This window comes from Labeo rohita, chromosome 12 (assembly GCF_022985175.1).
Source record: "Labeo rohita strain BAU-BD-2019 chromosome 12, IGBB_LRoh.1.0, whole genome shotgun sequence".
In the NCBI taxonomy this organism is placed as follows: domain Eukaryota; kingdom Metazoa; phylum Chordata; class Actinopteri; order Cypriniformes; family Cyprinidae; genus Labeo; species Labeo rohita.
The window spans coordinates 10842863-10865090 of record NC_066880.1 but is presented as its reverse complement, the minus strand read 5'-3'; the positions used below and the strand labels follow the sequence as shown (position 1 = coordinate 10865090).

General features: G+C 41.4%; 1 protein-coding gene across 15 annotated transcripts in view; it reads right to left on the bottom strand.

The window, feature by feature from the left end:
* The window catches only part of tcf7l2 (transcription factor 7 like 2), a 92405-nt gene extending 70439 nt beyond the window's left edge, over positions 1-21966 (bottom strand). For all 15 annotated transcript variants that reach the window (XM_051124439.1, XM_051124440.1, XM_051124441.1 and 12 more), the window contains exons 1-3: positions 21476-21966; positions 21269-21335; positions 20991-21115 (exon numbers count right to left, since the gene is read on the bottom strand). In XM_051124439.1, coding sequence (XP_050980396.1) covers positions 20991-21115; positions 21269-21335; positions 21476-21664 — 381 coding nt within the window. In that variant the 5' untranslated portion in view covers positions 21665-21966. The remainder of the gene's footprint in view (positions 1-20990; positions 21116-21268; positions 21336-21475) is intronic.
* Positions 21967-22228: the final 262 nt, after the last annotated feature.

Here is a 22228-nt window from a genome sequence, read left to right as displayed (position 1 = left end):
CTGCACACTTACACAGCCTGCAGTGTTTCAACACCAAGAGAGGTCTCATTCCTACCCTGTGGAATCTCATACACTGACCTACTTACCAGCTACGTGATCTTCAGCCTGGGCGCAGGGCTTAGCGCTAGGTGTGCCTGCTCATAGGTCCTGTAGAGTTAACACTGGGTTGGCATGGAGTTTGGACTTTGGAGCTCACGTTTAAACACACACACACTCTCTCAGCTGTGGATAAGCTTTACTGTACAGATAGGGGTCACCCCTGGCCACCATGAGGAGGTAATTACCACACTAGTGCACACTCTCAAGTTCAAAATAAAGACTACTTTCACCTCCTGCAGCAACAACAACCTTCAAACGGGTTTCAACCTACACACACACACACATAAATAAACCTTGAAGCGCTCCAAACTCCATATTCATAAGGTCTGGCCCCTGAGTGTATCTGAGCACCATTATCTGCCTCAAAATTCAAAATGGTTGCAGGTCAGAAGCATCAACGCAGGACACCCTTCTGATTTCACCCCACAACATAAACCCTAACCATACTCAGGGAACATCAAACGCTCTCAATGTAGCACAAATACTACAGGCTGGTCTCTCACTCTCAAGTACTCAAATCTAAATGTTTTACTGTACCTTTTGTTGGTTAGTAATGTATCCACTGATAACAAATGGCAATCGACTGAGGGTTACTGACATAAGGAGTAACAATGCTAACGACCTGTCCATGAGAACACAACTACCTTCAGGGACAAGGCCGTTCTTTTGCTCTCCAATAAATAAATAAATAAGGGACTGGTTAATAGAGCTCATTAAAATGGAAGAGGCACAGATGACAATAGGACCCAGGGAAGGTCATGCGTTGGGAGCCACAGGCGAAGCACTGTGGGTGACGGTGCGACCCTTATCTTCTCCTCTGCACCCCATGAAGACCACCCTTCACCTCCAAATAAACCGTGGTAATGATTTTAGTAGCTTTATGAACACACATAACCCTTCCTCCACCTCTCTGTTAATTACCACAGACATCCATCCACAAACAGCGGCAACAGACACCATCACACGTAGCAATTACTGCTGAATCTTTAATGCACTCTTTAAGCAACTCTCTCCGGCTCAGTGTCTCTCTTGGGCAAACCACAGAGCTGTCTTCTCGACCCATAAACAGAGGGGTGACAGGGCACTGGGACAAAAATAAGCTGTGTAAAAGCTCTATATAAATCCAAAATGCTCCAGCAGAAACATCTTTTCAGGTAAACGTCTTGCATTCTCGTTAATGATCGATTCAGTTCTGCACAGATGAGCTGCAGGTTCTGTTTTTGTCTGCGTGTGCATGTGTGCTGATTAGAGGTAAATGTGTAGCTGGACGCAGCTGGGACTAATGCATGATGAGTGTGAAAACTAAAGCTCGTTGTTAAACAGTAACACATGCCATACATGTGAAAGTCTGAACACACTAAGAGGTCTATTCATAAGATGCATACGATGCACCTGTGCTATACTGTCAAGCTCATGCAACTTTCCCTGATGCAAGAACACATCTTTGTGCGCATTCAGTCAAATGACGGGCCTTATCTGACCCAGGCTGGTTTTATGCCAATTTAAAGATGACATGTATAAAAATCTGACTTTTTCCATGTTTAAGTGCTATAATTGGGTCCCCGGTGCATCTACCAGCCCAAAAAATATGAAAAAGGACATCCCAGTAACTTTGTTTTGATAAGCCTTTCTCTGCAAGCATGTGAAAAAAATTAGCATGTCAGATTTCGCTCCCCTGTGACGTAGACAAGGGATCTTATTATAATACTACCGCCCCTTAATCAGAACATTTTCACCCATGTTGCCGCCATTGTGTTTTAACAAGCGACAGTGGTGTACTAGTTCTAACGCCATACCGAAAATTCAAACATAGCATGTTAACGGTTCTGTCATTGGCTGCACAGACAAACACAGAACATTATTTAGCATCCCAGCTTCAGAAGAGACAAGAGAGCAGTGGATTTATTGATTTATTTACTCTATATTATGCTTTTGCCACACAGAACTAATATAAACAGGCGATTTCTTTCCCAGCCGTTTACCTTCACAGACATAACCGATTGTTTTTGTAACTCACGTGTGTTTTTAACAAACTTGAGTGTATTTGACCGTTTAAGCGCAATTAGACATGAAAGAGAACTTTGTTTAGTACTCACATGCCGTGTGACAGCTGCTTCCTGTGTGCGTGCTTCGAATGTGTGTGCTCAGAAAACCTTATATCAGAAGTTTAAACTGATATGGCTTTAAAACACATGATTTCAGTGCGATAGACATGATAATCAAAACCAAACAGATGTTTTTTTTTAGCAGAGCATCTGAGGTATGAGCCGTAAAGGCACTGTCCTATTCTGGAAAAGGGGGCGGGGAGCAGCAGCTCATTTGCATTTAAAGACGCATACACAAAAACAGCGTGGTTCTGTTTTTAATCAAATTTGGCGTTTTCAAAATTCAGTTTTCAAAATGAGCTGAAATGAGCAAAAAAGCTGAAACTTCACAGACACAGTTTGGGAACACAGGAGACGTTCATTACATATTGTAAAACGGGGCATAATAGGCCTCCTTTAAAGAAAAAACAAATAATTACAGCATTTGTGGTTAAGCTGGCTGATCAAGGAAGTCTTGGTAAGTAGCCAATACCAACAGACCAGAACACAACTTTTAATAGAAATGTCCCAACATGGAAATATCTTAATCCTTGGTCACACCAGACTTCGAGCATGCAAAAAATTTTTGGACACTATAATGGACAATTGGATGAGTTTGAGTTTTTGTTGTCCTGTGTTTGCATGCGTATGAAAGGTGAAGTTCTAGTGTGACAGAACCTTAAAAAACAGCAGTGATTCAATTACAACATCATTCAGATAAGCATTTGTTTCATCATAATAGCGCACTGAAAACCAACCCACAAAGCTTTGTTTCAGCCTGTAACAGACTCTGACAGTTGATGATGACGCGTGCACCTGAACTTGCATGAAGCCCGGCTTCTCTGCCTCGTATCCGCTCTCCAATCTACTCGTTTACTTGATGCAACTCATTGCAACGCTGCGTTAACAATGCTCCGGCTCCATTTCCAAAGCCTCCTTCATGCAAGGCTGCAAGACACGGACATGCAGATTTATATGGTTTTTGGGGGTGGGTTTTGTTTTTTTACAGATGTGCTCTATAAAGGTTAACATGCGCTGAAAAAAAAGCCTTGGCTACAAACTGTGTGTTTTTGTCAGCTGGGGGAAGCAGTACAGAAAAAAAAGCCCTCAGCCAAGCCATCAAGTTGAACATTGAACTTCACAGTAGTAGCTGCCTTTCTATGCCTCTCCTTTTGATGTTACCTCCAAAGCAAGGGATCAAAGGCTTGGAGTGTGGCGTGGGGAAGTCCCAGGCTCTTAGCCTGGCAGCCCGTGATATATGCAAAAGTCTATGCCAAAAAGAGAGGGAGAGAGAGAGAGGGAGGGTGGGAATGCAAGCTAGAGACAGCAGGCTTGTATGGAATGTGGCTAAATAGTGTGCTTTACTTTAACGAACTCTGAGGTGATGCAATCACCCCATTCTGGGTTTTTTACAGTGAAGTGTTGAAAACAATGAAGGCGTGCCGAAAGAAAAGGCTAAGGCTTGTGTGTATGATACCTCACTGACAGATTCACTACTCCACCTCCCTCACACACATTGTGTCATACTCACATAAATATACAATAAGACATCTGACTTACAGCAAACACCGGCCGTATAAAACGCTGTCCTTCACAAACCAACACAAAGACAGGCACAAGACCCACATGTATGGATACAATAGGCTCAGCTGAGGTGTGTTAAAACCAACTAACCCCTGCTTGAAGATTTTGCACATACACGCACAAATATAGGTCTACACGTGCACGAACACACACCCTTTCCCCAGGGCTATAGGATTAAGAGGTCTGTCTGGCTGACAGCGAGCCCTTCCTTCCCACGTACCCTGTCAATTCCCTCCCTCCCTCCTGCCTGCTCGGCCCCTCGGCCCTGCTCTGCCAGCCAGGGAGGAGGACACACCTGAACTTGACATCGATCTGCCTGAGCTTTTCTCTGCACCACACACACATGCAGAATCACACACGCCACAATACACAATATTTGTGTCTGTAAAGAATGAGCGGGGGACCATACTGAAAACAGAAGAAATGCTGCAGGAATAGTCTGAAGAAAAAAACAAAACACAAAAATAATAGTAAAAAAAAAAAAAAAAAAAAATGATGTTATATATATATATATATATATATATATATATATATATATATATATATATAAATAAATAAAGCATTGGACTGAATCTATATTTTAAATGAACGCATTTGCAACTGAAAACTACTGTGCGCAACTACTATGAAAAAATATTTACAAGCACCATGTGCGACTCACCCGATCAGAATATTTGTGCTTGCGACGAGGGAGGTTCAAAGGTTATTACGTGTTTTTGCAACGTTGAGTAACGAATCAAAGACATATCTCACGAATTCTTTTATAAACAAAGTGTAGAGAGAGTGTAAATAAGAGATTGATTGTGCAGTGTAGAGCGCTTCGTTGATTATAATCGAACTTTGTGAGATCACGACAAACTAAGATGAGTGACAGCTTTTAATGATTTTTAAGAGAGTTTGTATATGACATATTGATTTAATACAACAGTTGCAAAAACAAGAAGTTAATATTAAGTGACTTACATTATCTGACTATTGCCTGATTCTGCTATTTTGTCGTCAAAAAAAACATGCGTTTTTAAACGAATCTAGTCAATGATTCAATTTCCCATTCATACAGAGAGTAACTTGCTTTATTCCTGAATGAATCAGGCGTTCGAACGAATCAAATGAATGAATGATTCAGTAATTAAATCACTGACTTACCACCACCTACTGGCAGATTTAGTTTCATTTTTAAAGTATCTTTTCAGTTATTTAAATTATTTAATATTTCTGTATTCAAAATTTTATATTTAAAACTTTAATCTCAACATGAATTTATGAATTTTATCGCACTCATGCCACCTCTGACGCTCATTAAACATGAAAATACACCTAAAAGCCACTTCGATGCCACCTTTGTAGTACAAATTAATTTGGTTAATACTGATTTCATTTGATTAGCAACTTATTCTTATTGGAAAAGAATAAATAGAAATTTTAAAAATTAAACAAAAAAAATGATCAGATTTTTTGATTATTTATTAGGAGGTGCTCCTAAAATTTAGAGCATAGAGCCCTTTAATGTATTTGAAAACTACATCTATAATGAGTTGTATCGAACTTAATTTCACTACCAAAACCATGTTGCAGAGACTTCTGTGAACACTTGAGTGGTTGTGCGAACAAATCAGTGAATCGCTTTTATTTTTGTAAATTAATTTATTTGAAAACATCTATAGTCTGTTGTTTTTAACTAAATGTTAATTTGCCTATCATAAAATACACATCAAATGATGCAGGGATTTGTGTGAACATTTGAGTGATTACTCAAACAGACAACAGGTTCATTGAAATCAACTAAATGAATGAACTCACTAACTAAAACGATTTTTCTCAAACCTGAAATCGTTGTAGGGCACCCTACAGTTTGTTTTAAGGACTTTTATATGCAGATCCTTGAGATCATAAGTGTACCATTTGGTACAGGACCACTTAATGAGGAAAAGAAAGACACATTTACTCTGGACCTTGAATTCTCAATCACTCACTAGGTTGTATAACACATCATATCATTTCTACTGCTCTCCAATCCTGACCGCCTTACTGTTTGGAAAACAGCATACGTGATGCTTTTCTTTAAGCACACACAGATACTGTCTGACCACCGTTACCGGTTGTAGAGGGTCAATGTGTGTGTGTGGCTCCCCGTCAGGCAAGCCATGCCAGGGTCTCCGCTCCAGCACCAGATTCTTTAAGAGTCATGGCCTTGAGAGGGAGGGAAAAAAAGAAGTGTGGATAATAGGCCTGTTGTTAAAAGAATGGAGGAGAGAAGGAACAAGTGAAAGAAAGTGGGAATGAGAGGGGAGGAATATTAAAGACAAGCAGATCCCGTTTCACTTTCCAGGTCATCCAAGGGCTCCTGCTGCTGCTGCACTTGTTGTCATTATGTAAATTCGTGCCAGCCAGACGCCAGACTATGAACGTCACCATTCTAAAATGCAATGTGTGGAGTTTAAAATGTTTCTTAAAGGGATAGTTCACCCAAAAATGAAAATTGTCATTAATTACTCATCTTCATGTCGTTCCAAACCTGTAAGACTTTCGTTTTTCTTCAGAACACAAATTAAGATATTTTTGATGAAATCTGAGAGCTTTCTGACCCTGCATAGACAGCAACACCGCAACTAACACATTCAAGACCCAGAAAGGTAGTAAGGAAATCATTAAAATAGTCCATGTGACATCAGTGGTTCAACCTTAATTTTACAAAGCTAACAGATTGACTTTATTCAACAATTTCTTCTCTTTTGTGTCAGTCTTCAACATGGAAAGCTCTCAGATTTCAGCAAAAATATCTTAATTTGTGTTTCAAAGATGAACGAGGGTCTACAGGTTTGGAACAACATGAGGGTGAGTAATTAATGACAGAATTTTCATTTTTTGGGTGAACTATCCCTTTAAGACCTTTAAGTGTGTTTTGTTCCAGGACTTTTATTAAATTCCCTACAAATAAAAACAAAAAAAACAAACAAACATGTAAAATGATGCTGGAACTTCTGTAAACTACTATAGCTGAAAACGACAGTAAGAAAAATTAAAAATGAGGACCGATGTTTTAAAATGATCATACTTGTATTCATTCCTAGGTTTTGCGGGCATTGGGATGTGTAGACACGTACAGGTAGATTTGCGCTGCGATAAAAATACGCAGCGAGCCGCCATCGGGGCCTGCGCCGGCAAAGCTGGGCTTCAATTTGAGCTGCGGTGATGGACGGCTAATGAGAGCAAAAAAATCCATGCCGTATAACAACAAAATACCACTGACACTCCCGATCGCCGTGTTCCCGAGATGAGACGGAAAAAAAGTCGAGGAGAAAAGAGAGCCGGAGGAAGACAGGCAGGGAATAAGAACGAGGGAGAGAGAAAGGGAGAGAAAACTCACAATGATGACACGTAAGTGCAAAGAGCGATTAAGGATTTACTTTCAAAAGGGCCTCCATTGATCTTTTTTGATAGACCTGCAATAAATCAAACCAGATTGACTCACATGAGAACGAAGCCTAATCCTTTAGTCAGATCCAGAAGAACTCAAACCAAACCAGCTGTTAATTTAGGCTTTACAAGATAAAGCAGGAGAAAGCCAACCTGATGTACCCTAGGGCAGGGGCTTACATCATCTCTGTAAAGCAATCAACTTATTGCCAGTTTGGAGAGGTAATCAGAGTGCACACTGGGAAGAGAGAGAAAGACAGAATAGCAGGGGAGGAGAAACTAAGAAAAGGTCTAAAAGGCAGAAATAAAGAGGCCGTATGAGAAAAGCAGACAGAGAATGAAGTGGGGGGGGAAGACAAAGAGGTCCAGAAAACAGGCCAAGGGTTATTGCATGCTAAAATATGTAGCTATGCTAGAGATATGGCGAAATTTGAGAGGGAGGCAGCACACGCTCTATTTCTTGCCTGGGCACCCTGTAATTTCCCTGTACGTTTGGCCCTATGCCCATGGCCAGTGCCACCTCGGTCATGCCCGGTCAACCACACCGAGTCAGTGCCGTAGCCTGCCATGCTAATTAGACCAGTTTATTTTTGTTTGTTTGAGTATTTTTCTTCACCAAACTTTATTTTTCTGCCGGACGGAATGATCGAGACGCGCCATCCTGTCTTTTCTGGTTACTTTTCTAATGTCTTTTTCAGACCCACATCCTGTGGAGCAGAGGAGAGATATACTTTACTTTTATACTATACACACTATACTATACTTTTATACTATATATAGTATACATGTATATGTATAAAGATATCAAATAAAAAGATAAACAAGCATGCTGTTGATTCGTTGTTGGCAGTGACAGGGATGCATCACTCAAACACACCCAGACATGCATCCACTCATTAGGTACCATGTTCTTGCCTTTAATGTTCTGTTTACTACGCACAACAAGATCAAATCTGAAATCCAATTCCAGGCCTGACCAGGGCCTTTCACTTTAGTTCTGAGGGAGCCTTGAAAAAAGCCAGGCTTGTAGTCTCTGGAAAGTATCCAAGAGAAACTGAGGCTCAAGAGTCCAAACAAAACCCCAGGTGAAATCAGAGTAAACGCAGGAGCCCGCATCCCCACCTCTCTCCGACACACCGCCTGCACACAGGGATCACTCAGACTTTGGGTGTCTGCTCTACCCAACTAAATTGAAGTTAAACGAGCCAGGGGTTTGACACACATGTGCACATCCATGTAAAGAGCTTGGCACTTCTGCAGCGCTCTGTTGCGCCTACTATCTTTAGTGCTGAACTGAAGCTGCCCCTCCTCCTCCACCTCCTTTTAGCGGGTGTACCACTCAGCCTCATGCCTTCCACCATCCTCCCCACGGGGTCACACTTTTAATTACATAGAAACAGTAATCCCATCAGACAGATGGCAAACAGGCCGTCACCCAATGACTTTATGCCCAATTGAATCATTACTGATGTTATTTGCTAAATTATAGCAAAACACAACAACACCGCAGAGCGGGATTTGCACGAGAAGCTAGCGAAAGCAGATGTGCCCTCCTGTCGAGCATCTGTGACAGAGATCAAGAAGGCGTGAAGACGGGAAGTGGAAAGTCGAGTCTGTTTTAAATGAATAATATTCTAATCAGTGCGAGCAAACGCAGTCCCTTATTATCAGTTAGGAAAAAAACTAACGAAAAAATATGATTCCTCTACCGGACAAGGCATTTCCAACCAACTTGGTTTGGTAAACCACATAACAAGCGCAATTGAGAACTGACGAGAGTTCTTTTCTTAAAAGAGGGAGCGTGTTTGGTTTATGGGCTTTGCTCAGCACCGCCGTTTGTCTTTGGGGAACATCCCAAGAATCCACTCTTTCCTGAAAACCAAACACCGAGCTTCGGTCCACAACCTTGCTGCCAGAGCCCATTCATTCTTTCGCTCGCTCTTTCTTTCTGTCTGTCTCTCCCTTTTCTTTTCCTCTGCCCATGGCTTCTGTCAACAATTAGCGGTCGCCTCTTCCAGAGTCCCAGACCACAGCACCCTGAGCGTTAAACTATGCAATCTCCCAATCAGTCCCTCAACATAAATTACAGCTTGCGACATCGTTTGGGAAGGAGACGCACCTCTGTGCCAATAAACAAACAATTCCCATAAAATTGTTTTTGACAGAATTAATACAAACTCTAAACTCAGTCGGAGACATGACTGTATGAGCCATAGGCCGTAAGAAAGTCAATAAAAATATTTGGAGCCTGTATTCTTGGCTTGCAGCAGAGCCTGATTGCTCACCTGTTGTGTTGCTTGGTGTTAATGTATGTCTGATTGGTGCATGTTCTGGCTGGGCCCCAGGGTGTCGTATTCCATGTTGGGTGGCTAGACTTCGTGCCGCAGATGGGAGCAGCTCCTCGGCCCAACACTGGAGCAGTAAATCTACATTTAACCATTGGGGTACAAGCCACACCATAACGTAACACTAACATTTTCCATTTCATAAAACACAACGAGGCAAAGGCAGAATTACGTCTTTGTGCTTCCAGACTTAGGGTTTTAATTATTGTTTCTTAGCTACTAGAAGACAGGGGCACAGGGTCATGGCTTAAGACAACAACTCGGTCACAAAATCCAATTATTTTAATCCCAGCTCAAATTAGTTCATATAGAAGAGCTGTTTAAAATACTTGTCCTCTGCTTGGACCCTGATAAGACTGGCAGCTTCCCTACAAACCGGAGCAGTTGCGTCTAGAGGCATGTCCGTTGCTGTAAAGTGATCCATGTAGCACCCACAAAACTTTCAAGCTGTTTGTTTTAATCCTTTCCTGACTATCGGTCAATAGGCCGCTGACTGCAGTTGTCCTTGCGTGAAGACGGTAGATACTGCAAAAGGGGACTTTGAGATTTCAATCAGTATGTCTAAAAAGAAGGGATTCCTTGGACTCAGTGGGATTAATCACAATTTCTCTTCGGCAGTCGGGAGGAAGCCGGAAATTACTAACATGGATGCTACTGAAATGAGGTTTTATAAAACAGCCACAGAGCTTTAGGGAACAGCAGTCATGTCCCCCAAAGCGTCTCTGGTTCTCCGTTCTGCAATAAGACAGAAGCAACCCAATGACTGTCAACATAAAATTTGCACACACTTAAGTAGCATCAGTAAGATCTGACCACAAAAAGCAACATGAGTGGTTCTCCTCAAGTGTGCGGTTGCACTCCTGGAGTCCGGTCCCAGAGGCGAGCGAGCCGAGCATACGAGTGTGTAAGGCCGCACAGCAGCTGTGAGAACGGCACAGGGCCAGCTGCTTCCTTGCCGGCTCTGATTTCCTGACCTCACAGCCTGAGAAGCACACAGTCAGGTGACCAGATCTAAAACCTTCCTCATGTCCTCAACCACCCAAGCACAGACTCTTGGGCACCCGGGCACCTTTCTGCTTTCAAAATCATCCGTTCGCTCACAGTGTTGATAAAAGACTTTGGTTCAATCTGCGGCCGAGCTCTGTAAACCGATGCCTTTTCCTCATCGAGCTCCCCGGGCTGTGACCACCGTGTTTGCATACCACTAATCTTGCGTAACCGTCAAGTGGTTTCTCACCAACGAGACTTTACATTAATGGAGTAGAGGATATGCATCCACTCTAAATCAATACCATGCAAGCCAGGAGAGGAAGCCTTGTTTATCCAAGTAAAGTTACAAAAGGAGAAAGTCCCCAGATGGAGGGACTTTCTGTTTGCTATCCTTAAGGGGAGGACAACAGTTTGGTTCAAAGGGTTGCTCAATGCTGTCTTGCCCTTCAGAAGGATAATGAGATGGGCGGAAATGGGCATGCAGAGGTGATGGCGAGCCACCCGTCACGCTGGCCTCAGCTTTGCGTGCCTTGAGTAAATAGCAGTTACTACAGGGTAATTGTAACTTAATTGCAAACCGTGGAAAGTTCAGAAAGTCAAACTAGGTCAGTGAGGGAGCTACATCAGCATGACTAAGCTTCTGACCCACTACTGCTTCCTCAACCTGTCTTCCACACACCCCGAGCGATTTAGTTGGTTGACTAGTCGTGATTGAAGACTCTGGGGGTGTGTTAGGCCACGTTCGGTGAGCCGCCTTACGGAGCGTGGCACTCTTCCCGGCTCATTTGAACTGCAATCCTGCTCTTCTGCTCTCAGTGCATCTTTTTGTCATTTGAGAGCTCATGCCCCATTTGTATTATCTACTGAAATGACAAGAGAAGGGGGGTTGATGGGAAAAAGGAGGGGCTTCGGGCAGTCGTCACAAGGAGACAGCCCCTGCTTGAGACAAACACACACACACACACTCTCCTTGACTAATGTGCCACGACACTCGTACATCACCCACAAATTGGCCAAATGAATTAACCACGGCCCCTGGTTAGCGTTTCAGGCTTTAAATGGATTTTCCCTCTCCTGGCCTAGCCAATAATTGCATTTATCCATCTTGTTGAAGCGCGGTTTACACACTTGCTAACATCATGCCAATCCAGGCTACATTTTCTGCTCCAATGGCAGGAGAGGAGGAGATTTGTCATTGGATCATAACAGGTAATTCAAACAACAATTAGTTCGATGACTCCACCGTATGTCAATGTCTGGGTTTGATGGAGCAGGAGATGTCTTGTGTTGCTACATACCCCCCCTTTTTTGCCATCCTGCTTACCGAGATGAATTGAGCTCTGCTGCTTTTTAGTACTACTCATCCACACCTCTAGGCGCTAGCAAATGGGACCTCAACTTGTTTTCACACACATAAACAGATGCATACTCGGTAAGACTGACAAAGCACTTGTGTCAAAGGCTGCTGAAGGGGTCATCTGTGCACTCACAAGTGTTTGAACAGTAGTGCATTAGACACTCCAGGGCCCACAGGACAATTGGGCTATGTAAACACTGTGGGACTTCCTTCCCCGCAGACCTTAAGATCTGGGCTTAGACAACCCACTATACGAATTCCTTACCGCCGAACATCCTCCTATACCATAAGACAGCACGCACGGTTAAAGAACATCATCACATACGTCATTCAACACAAAGAAATGAACCTGAGAGAAGTCAAGGCCTCTGAATCAAAATCACATCATTGCCAACTTCTAAGCTTTCATGGTTCTCAACACAGTTCTCAAATGCTAGATCATTTTTTCCCCTCAGTGACCTGAAATCTTTCACTTCGACGCCCCATGCTATGACAAAGCAGACAATTTATCTTTATTGATATTTGAAAAATGCAAAGCGCGACGGCCCATAAAGATACAGGTGCTGTAAAGCTGAAAGATAAAGAAAAACTGCCTGTTCTAAAGGGCATCTAGACGAACACCACGCTGCCGTTGTCGCTTGCCTATTCCATACCAGCCTCGCTTAAACTGATTGCTGGCCAAAGAAAACAGCTCCAGGTCAGGATTAAACTCTCTTTCCTTATAAATCACTCCTACTCATCGCTAAATCTTTCCGTTCAGCAGATAGCCGGTGGAGGGAGAGATCACTATTCACTATGACTGGCAAGCAGTCATCATCTCTATTTAACTCGGAGGGCTGCTGCATTACACCTCCTCTATGTCAATGTTCAGATCTTAACACTGTGAAAGGACATTGCTTGCAATCAGAAACCACATCTGCCACCTCTGGCTAACACTGATCAGACTCACGGAGCCCTAGGGGCAGCCGGCCAAAGATACACCTCCATTCAATTACACCCCTCGCTCACAATGCAATTGACAATTCGTTCAGCGAGGGAAGTCAATTCCCTGCCTTTCGGAATCGACCGTACTGAGTGTTCACACCGTCCTCTAATGAGATGTAGCCAGCGACAGTTGATCCAGGCTAATCCTTAAGGGTGAAGACGTAGAAACAAACAAACCAACATTTCCTACAGTCTGTGCTAAAACATTTTATGTCTGCTGGAGGTGTAGACAATTCTCTCTAATTTGATGTGAGCCTCAATGTGAGATTTATCCACAAGACACATCAACTGGTATACGACCATGTGACAAACACAATGCTAATCTGCTGAAATATCATCTATACTGTTTGACAGCCATTCAGCAGGATATAGCCAGGGAAACAGCATAATGTAAAGCTGCAATTACACACCCACTATTTATCTTCTGATAGACGAGAAGACCTGTACCATAAATACCTTAAACACGTGGTTTATAAAGCACCTATCTCTTATAAAGCATGCAAATATCGGCCTGTTGTACCTCTAATCTTAATATAAACCCCGATTAGCGGATTAATTTCTTTCTACCCTGGTAGAAAATCTCCTTCACCTTTTGTTCACTTCTGAATGCAGTACCTTTGCTAGAAACAAGCATGCAATAAACTCATTAGTGAACAGACAAGCACACGCGCATCCACACACACGCACACTCTGGGCCCTGCTCAGAGCTTATCCCTTGGCAATTAAAAGTTTAATTAGAAGATTAAAAATACATGGGCTGAGTTTTATCACCTATTACTTTCTCAATTATGCGCTTTACCCATACAAAACGCTCCCGACATATCTACAGGAATTAATGCAGATTATCGAAGTAAACAGGATTTCACCTTCTGCAGTGCAACACCATAGAATCTCATTTTGCAATCAGAGCTAGAAGACGAATCTGTTGGTGTGACACCAAATTAGCTCACTTCCTTATCAAAGAGAAACATTTCACAGGACGGAATAATAAATACAGAAGCAAAACAGCGACTGGTCAGGCTTCATCTTTTTTTAGAATCTTAATGAAGATAACTTTGTCCTACTTTCGTGTTTAAAAATAGACACCGATTGTTTTTATTTGTTTTTCTGTTGAAGTTCTGTACTGAAGCAACAGACTTCCTGTGCGAAGACAGTGATGGTCACTCTATCAGGCTTTTTAATCAGGAGAATGTTTACCACATACTTAGTCTGATGTCATTGTTTTTTCTGTACCAGAGGTCCAACTGGCGTGTGACACTGCGATCGTTATGTCTTAAAGTCTGATAATGAATGATGTACAGTAAAAAGACTTTGTGCCGATGAGCACAAGACGCACACATGCTCTTTTTCTGGAAACTTGTGCACTCCTATCATTAAGCATACAAGTCAGATGGCAGCCCCAGGGAGCATGTGTGTGCACTTTGGCCCATCCCGAGCACGTTCCAATCCAAACAAAAGCCCAGCGCAACCAAATTCCGCCAGCGTCACCCAAGCCTCTACGCTGGAGAACTTCCAGCCGACATTTTGATGACAAGGCGGGAATCAGGAAGCATTAATAACTTAGCCTGATTCATAAAAAAAGTTTTTTTTTTTTTTGAGGAGGAGAGGGTGGGGAATGCCACACACATGGGCTGTCCATCAAACATGACTATAAACTTGTCACCTCCTCCTTGTCGTTTTTTAGTCCCTGCTGTGTTTTTTCTTTCCTTCATTTTTTTTTTCTTAGCAGATAAATGTGAGGCCTGGGGGCTCTATTGTTTGGACATCTAACCAGGAACTGTCGCCACTCTCATTGCCCCCACATTAGCAGCAATTATGCGCCCTATTCAGACTGTCTTTGTGCATCTCCCTCCTCTCCATCTTCCATCTCCCCCACTATGCCACGGCGGGCAAATCGACCCCGCTTTTTCCCACTTTTCCTAATCCCCCACTCCAGTCCAGCACACTGCACAAGGTAAACTCCTCGAAAACAAGCAAAGGAAAACATTCCTTCAAAGCAAAGTAGATATATAAAAATGCTCTGAATAAAATATATAACATTTAACATAATATGAATTCTATCCTATAAAAGAAAATTACAATTTCATCATATTTTTTGCGTGCACACAATAAAACTCCACTAGCATATATTCAGGAATAAAATATATATTTTAAATGTAGTAAATTGTAAAAATGCTAAAAATATGTGACCCTGGATCTCAAAACTCATACGTAGCAAGGGTCAATATGATCAGTTTTTTCTTTTATGCCAAATATCATTAGGATATTAAGTAAAGATCATGCTCCATGAAGATATTTTGAAAATGTCCTATCGTAAATATATAAAAACAAAAAATATTTATTAGTAATATTCATTGCTAAGAACTTTAAATACTTTTTTTGCACCCTCAGATTCCAGATTTTCAAATATTTGTATCTTGGCCAAAAATAGTCCTAACAATCCATACATCAATGGAAAGCTTATTTATTCAGCTTTCAGAGGATGTATAAATCTCAATTTCCAAAAACTGTCCCTTATGACTGGTTTTGTGGTCCAAGGTCACAAATAAAATTTCCAATTTCATCATGTTGTTGCGTGAGCAGAATAAAACTACACAAGCATTCATTCAGGAACAAATGTGTATTTTAAATGTAGCAAATTGTACAAATGCACAAATTACAATATTTGTTGCCCAAAAATATTATATCTTTGTACGTTTCCCTTTTACATTTTTTTACATTTCACAAATTGTTTCATAATTGTGCCTTATAAACTTTTCCTGAAAAATCTAATAGTCTGCCTACATTGTCACAGAATGTGTTTAATGGAATGCATAATTTTTTGTGGAAATATTCAAAAGCTTTTTAAAGGCAGTATTTTAAAATACGTGCCAACACAAATGATTTTCAAAAATAAGCCTGAACATTTTCCAGTAGAGCCCTTGCATACTCACATATATTCAGATATCAAATGATAGATCAAGGACTTTTAAAATATCTGAAATGCATTTATAAAATATCTTATGATCTAACGATCTGAGTCTTTCTTACATTTTACTTTAGATGAAACTACATCTATGCAAATATGTGCAAATTTCACAGCTTTGACAAAAACCAAAATACCAAAAAATAAATAAATAAATAAATTGCTGGCTTTTAACATCTAATCATTTACAAATGTATTTGTTGATTACAACTGCAAATTAAATAATCTGCCAAATCATCTAAATATTAAGGGAGATGCCAACACAAGAACTTCTATTTCCATTTGGAAATTTGATTAAATTCCCACACTTTTTGTAATCAATCAATATTAAAAAGCTTCTTAAATAGCCCTTGACTCAAAAGGATTCAACACTATGCCATCACACACCCCGTCAGTAAAATCTGCCTGTCATTTAAGAATTCACACGCAGCTCTCATACAGCTGCACAGGCCTGCACACGGTGCATGTGCAAAGAGAAAGAGTAATTTCATTTCCATGTTTCAGGAGCCCCTCAACGTGTAGTCCAGCAGCAGGACTATATTTAACAGATGACAAAAGTTGCATTCCAGACGTACAGTACGATCTTTGTGTTGATCTTTGTGTATGGAAATAAATGGTGAAGAGGAGAAAGGTGAGGGGTGGGGTCAACAACACACAGCTGCTAAGCCAATGCAGCTTCATGAGACGCAGAATTTACAACAGCATTTATCTGAGTTCCCCATTTATCAGTAACAGGACAGGATCGCGTTTGCAGCTTTAAAAACAAACGCAACGGAAATAAATCAAGAAAAGACAGAAATATAATTCACAACCACGGCATTCCAGAAAATTGGAAAAAATGAACTATGTCTATTTATTTGCGATACAATTAGGAATTTCCTAACAGTGCACATCCGCACAAGAAACCTTCATTAACTATTGAACTAGTGCAGAACATTGTGTATACACAATGCTGCTTTAAAAACACCAGCGTGACACAGGGAGAAAGAGAGAAACAATCAGAGGAGAAAAAGAAAAAAAAAACAAAAAAAAAAACACCAGGTTATTTTCACACACGATCATAGAGAGCAGCCTGCCAAAATCATCAACGTAAGACAATTGAGCACAGCAAGTAGAAAAAAAAAAAACATCTCAGTAAATATTTACAGCACAAATCTTTTCCATTCATTTACCAAGCACTAACAAAACCGTACTGTACTCTTTCACGGCCCACCCCCCCTCCGACCCCCCCACCCACATCTGCGATTCATTGACTTTACAATTTACCACATGTCGAGATGGGAGAGGTCGGGACTCTATCTGAATCACGACACAAATATGCGAGTGATTTATTGTTTTAAAAACCATGGGCCGATTTAGTGCAACTCCACTCTTCCTGAGCATTACTCCTATTGGCAGACCATGAACAATTACAGTTTGGACTAATTAAGCCCTGAGAATGTGCTGTGCGCCGCTAATGTCTCACAGGCCCCGCTTTCGGTTTAATGGTGCCAAACTTTGCTCCCCAACTTAACTTGCACAAATCCAAAACAGATTGCACTTTTTTATGGGTGTTTATCAAGCCCCAGCAAACAGAAACCGTTTGGGTGATTTTTTTTTTGCGCGTAGGATGGGAGGAGGAGAAAAAAGACAAGGAGGAGAGGGAAAGAGTGGCGGAGGGAGAAAGAGAAAGAGAGAGTCTTGCTTCCGCCATTCTTTGTAAACAAAAGTGATTTGCAAAACAAAAGGATGGCAACCTTCTAAATAAACTGGGAGTGTATTTTGTGGAGAGCGGCACAAAACGCCAGCGCGTAGCTCGGTGAACCCCCCGCGGATAGCAATTAGGGGCCATTAACATGTAAAGCCAATTTGATAAGGTATGAGTCTATCCCTGTAAATCCGCATTACACTATCTTCTGCACCTCACACGACAGGCTATTCAACACACATAATCCATACGATAAAGCACTGACGTCTTAGCCTGAAAAGATTCAGCCATTATTAAAATATGTACATGCTAAATTGATTTAAAATCAATTTAGAATTTTTTTTGATTCAATTACAATTATTAAAACTATGATTTAAAAAAAAAAAAAAAAAAAAAAAAAAAAAAAGGCAACAGCATTCTAGGCATCCGCCATGCATCTCCTTTTCAGTGCTGTAAATAGTGGAGAGTGCATTTGGGTGTTGCAAGTTTGTCTTTTTTTATATTTTGTTCCTTTTTTAAACTACGCATAATTATACGTTGAAACCTGAAACCACTGCCAAAAGTCTGCAGGCCTAAGGAATTATGGGGCCAGGGGTGGCGTCAAATATCTTAACATTCATAAGTCAGAGAGGCAGTAAATAAACCCAGCGGATTTACGGGCATAAAGCCCCCTGCCAGAACTCAGCCGGCCAGACCTCTGCTCTACCTTCGCTTTCCCCTCTCCGCAGACCTGTTGAGGTGTGATTTTAGCCTACAGCCACCCAGTTAACCCAGCACCTTTCCAACCACAACACACACGTAGAGTGTGTCCGAAGCCGTGTGTCTGCCACGCAAAACTGCTCTCGATGAAAGGGGGAAGAGTGGCTATTGTCTGCGGGTTTTTAGTGAGGGAAAAAAAAAAAAAAAAAAAAGAGGATCCAGGCATTGTCGGTAGAACGTCACGGCAAATTGCTAATTGCTACCAAATCGTCGTGGAGCTTTTCCGATTGAGGTGGTTGGAAATACAAACTCCCGTTATTACAGCTCTCAGAGGTCAGATGAATTAAACTCGCTCTCTCTCCCTTCAAACACACACTAGGGGAAAAGCATTTCATCACTATTGCAAGATTCAGCTGACACATGACCTATGTAAATTAAATTAGATATTTTTAGATTCTAATAATATTAGAGGTTCTAATATAACCTCTAATATAAGCATTTGCAATTTTATCCTGAAAAAAATAAATAAATACATAAATAAATGAATACAATTTAGAATTAAAAAAAAATAAAAAAACCAAGAAGAAATGCTAAAAAGCACATCATCGGCAGCTAAACCCAACAAGCCCCATGCATTCGTTAAACGGAGCGACAGCTAATCGATGCTCAGGTGAATTATTTATCCTCTACTTAAGTAATGCGTTTATGAATACAACGGCTTTCAACTTCAAAGCGGTGTGGGTCGGACGCCCAGGCAGCTCATAGGTAGCAGACCTCATGGCAAAGAAGCGGGGTGAAGGGCTACAGCACGATGTCAAAGACTGAGATCTGTAGGCCTGGTTACAGTAGGAGATCAAACATTACAACATACATCTATAAAGAAATTCACTATATCTATGGGTATAATATTTAGGCTAGAGGGTCAGAACAGACCTGGATTGACTCCCACGTATAGGGGAGGATATCAAACAATGATCCTACGTCCGTGAGAGATCGCTAAATATATTCTCGGTAGCCAAAAATGAATAAGCCAGCGATTTAGACAGGGGCTCCATCCCAGCAGGGAGAGGAACTATCAGACTATGAACTCTGGAAACAGCATCTCTGAGATTCCTCACAGCCTACCATACAGAAGACAAGCTATGTGTCAAATATTATGCAGTATGCTTTCATAATTTTCTGTCTGTGTGTGAATGTTTCTAATGTGCATTTACACAAGTAAACAAATTATCAGCAAGTGAAGAACAGATTCAGCATAAAGGCACGTTTTGGGAAGCACGCAATATCCACGACAAACAAACAGCCAGAGATGTTTCTACAAAAACGTCTCGCCGATACTAGAAACAGCAGAATGCCTTTAAAATACCTGAAGCTAAATCCACAATTTCAGAGCAGTACATTTCGAACGTAGTCATTTACTTAATTTCAGGTTACACCACATGTCATTGTCATAAAGCGTACCTTCACGTTTCAGATTAAGCCTGAAGCTGATTATGAAAATCAGAAATGACAGCAAGATCCTACTGCACAATTTTCCTTGTTATATCTACAGCAATGACATTTAAAAAAAAATAAAACATCAATTGTGAATAAAAATATTAACCCCTTTAATTCTTGATGGTGCCAGGAAAAGTGCTGGACAAATATGCACAGCTGTATTTGCACTAAAACATTAAGCATATATTCTCATTGCATGTTTTCAACATTATGCATGCTCTAAATAAGCAGTCCATCATGCCAAGACAAAATGTTTATGTAAACATAAAATGTGCATTTAAAGCTTTATTTTGTTTATTTAATTTCACTACCGTCTAATATTTTACTAGGTGGAATGAGCAAAATTGTGCTTTCATTCTGACGATCACAAATTCATTGACTGCCTTTCACTAATTACCATAAACATCTCCCATGATGCTCTATGCCAATAACATTTATGTGCATTGCATTCTTTAAATAACACGAGCAGTATTATGTTAAGCTCGGATAAATCAGTCATAAATTAGCTCAGATAAATGACTAATGTGCCATTTTGTGTGGCAGACTGTAAAAATGTTTTCATCATCATGTCATAACAGCATCTTTGTTTCCATCCATTTAAACTGTCACAATAATTTCTGTCATTTCTACTCGATTTTCCTCAGCAGCAATTAAATTAACAGCGGCAGAAAAAGCGGAGATGGTCACTACAGCATCACTTTTAAAAACGCTAAAGCTGAAATTAAACATAAAATTGTAATTTTGGAGGGTTAAATGCTTTAGAATAACAGGAACGCTTTAGTTTTTCATGTGTTAAAATCGTAACGATAGTAATAATGATACTATTATTATAAATTCAAGAATTCTTGTACATTTCGGTTTTGGAAATTCCAGAACACACGCTACTGTAAATTAAACGTCTAGTGTAAAGCAAACGAGCTAATGCACTGGTACACAGACGATTAAAATAAATAATACTGTTCAAATGCAAAAAAGGGTAACCTGCCAGGTATGCACACAAAGCCGGGGAGAATAAAAAGGAAAAATGACAACGGAGATAAAAGTTAATGTGGACGGGTGTTTGTGCACGTCATGAAAGCACATTATGCGTTCCACTGTACTTGCCGCTCGCGCGCAGCGCTAGTTCAGGGCGACAGTGCGGATCCGCCGGAGCGGCGTGCCACTGTACAGTGCAGAGTGAAGTGTGGCAGAAGTTGACGAGCCGACCAAAGCAATCCCTAAACATGGACGTGGTGCTTTAGCTACGTGCATGTGGCTGCAGAAACACGTTAAAAACACTTACTGTGCGTGCGGTCGGTGAGAGCGATCCGTTCGGGAGGTACGGGCTCGTGAGGTCGGGAATCATTATAAATGGATAGCCCGGGTACGGTGGGCTCTTGAACAGCCCTCCATCTTGCCTTTTCGCAGCTAACATGGCGGGGGGGAAAAGAGGAAAACTTTTAGTTTAAGTTACATTCCCAGAAAAAGAACTTTTTGTACGTATGTGCAGAAGCAAACGGAACCGAGGCAACGTGTTGTTGTCCTCTGCAAAAAGATGATTTAGTGAAAACAAGCACTCACCCTCCTCTAAACTTTCTCTTGTTTTGTCTCTGAAACTTTCAGATCTAGGCGGAGGCCGTCTTTCCGCCTTGAAATGCAACGAAACACAGGGAATGCATTGAATAATCAGAGCGAGGAGATCGTTAGCTAGTTAGCAGCGTGTTTAAACAAGAAAAGTGCATGTAAAGTTGTGGACAAGTCGCGGATTCGCGGTTATTTGTCACTTACCTCCGAATCCGAAGAGCTGTTTTGATTCGTTTCCGACTCGTTTACGAGAGAAGACTTGACATCTGCTAAATCCCTTTCTGCTGAGGAGTTCTCCGAAATCTTTTCCTCCTGCTCGCCTTCGTCTTTGAAGGAAATCATTTCATCGTTCGCACCCAGATCGTCCCCTCCACCGCCGTTCAGCTGCGGCATTTTTCCCGAGGAGCGCTAATTTTGCGGGGGGCCAAAAACACCCAAAAGTTTTTAAACCCTTGATCTTGGTGTGATCCCCGAATCCCGAGTTTTAAGTTTAGGGACTCGCAGTGGCGTTTGGCTGGGTGAGTGTTCAAAACTCAAAAAGAAGAGGGCAATCTTGGCAGAAACAGAAGCCGGAGACGGAGCTGAGGCGCTCGGATTGAGGGAGTTGAAGTTGGTCGGAGTGGTTTTCAGTTCAAAGGCGGCGCTGATTGACAGATAGAGAGGGATGGAAATAGAGAGAGTCTGGATTCGGGATTATTGACAGGGAGAAACACACAAGAAAAAAAAAAAAACTAATGAGATTCAAACAGGGAGGGACTTGAAGTGACGTTTTCATAAATAGAGAGGGGCAGGAAAAAGTACTGGAGGGGGAAAAGGGCTTGAACGAGAACGAGAGAGAGAGCGCGCGAGAAACACAGAGAGAGGGAGAGGAAAAGAGCTTTTGCTGAAGAGCAGGACAGTTAAAGCGAGTCGCCCCTGTTTGCTTTTGTACAGGAATGAATGGAAAAATAGGCGGAA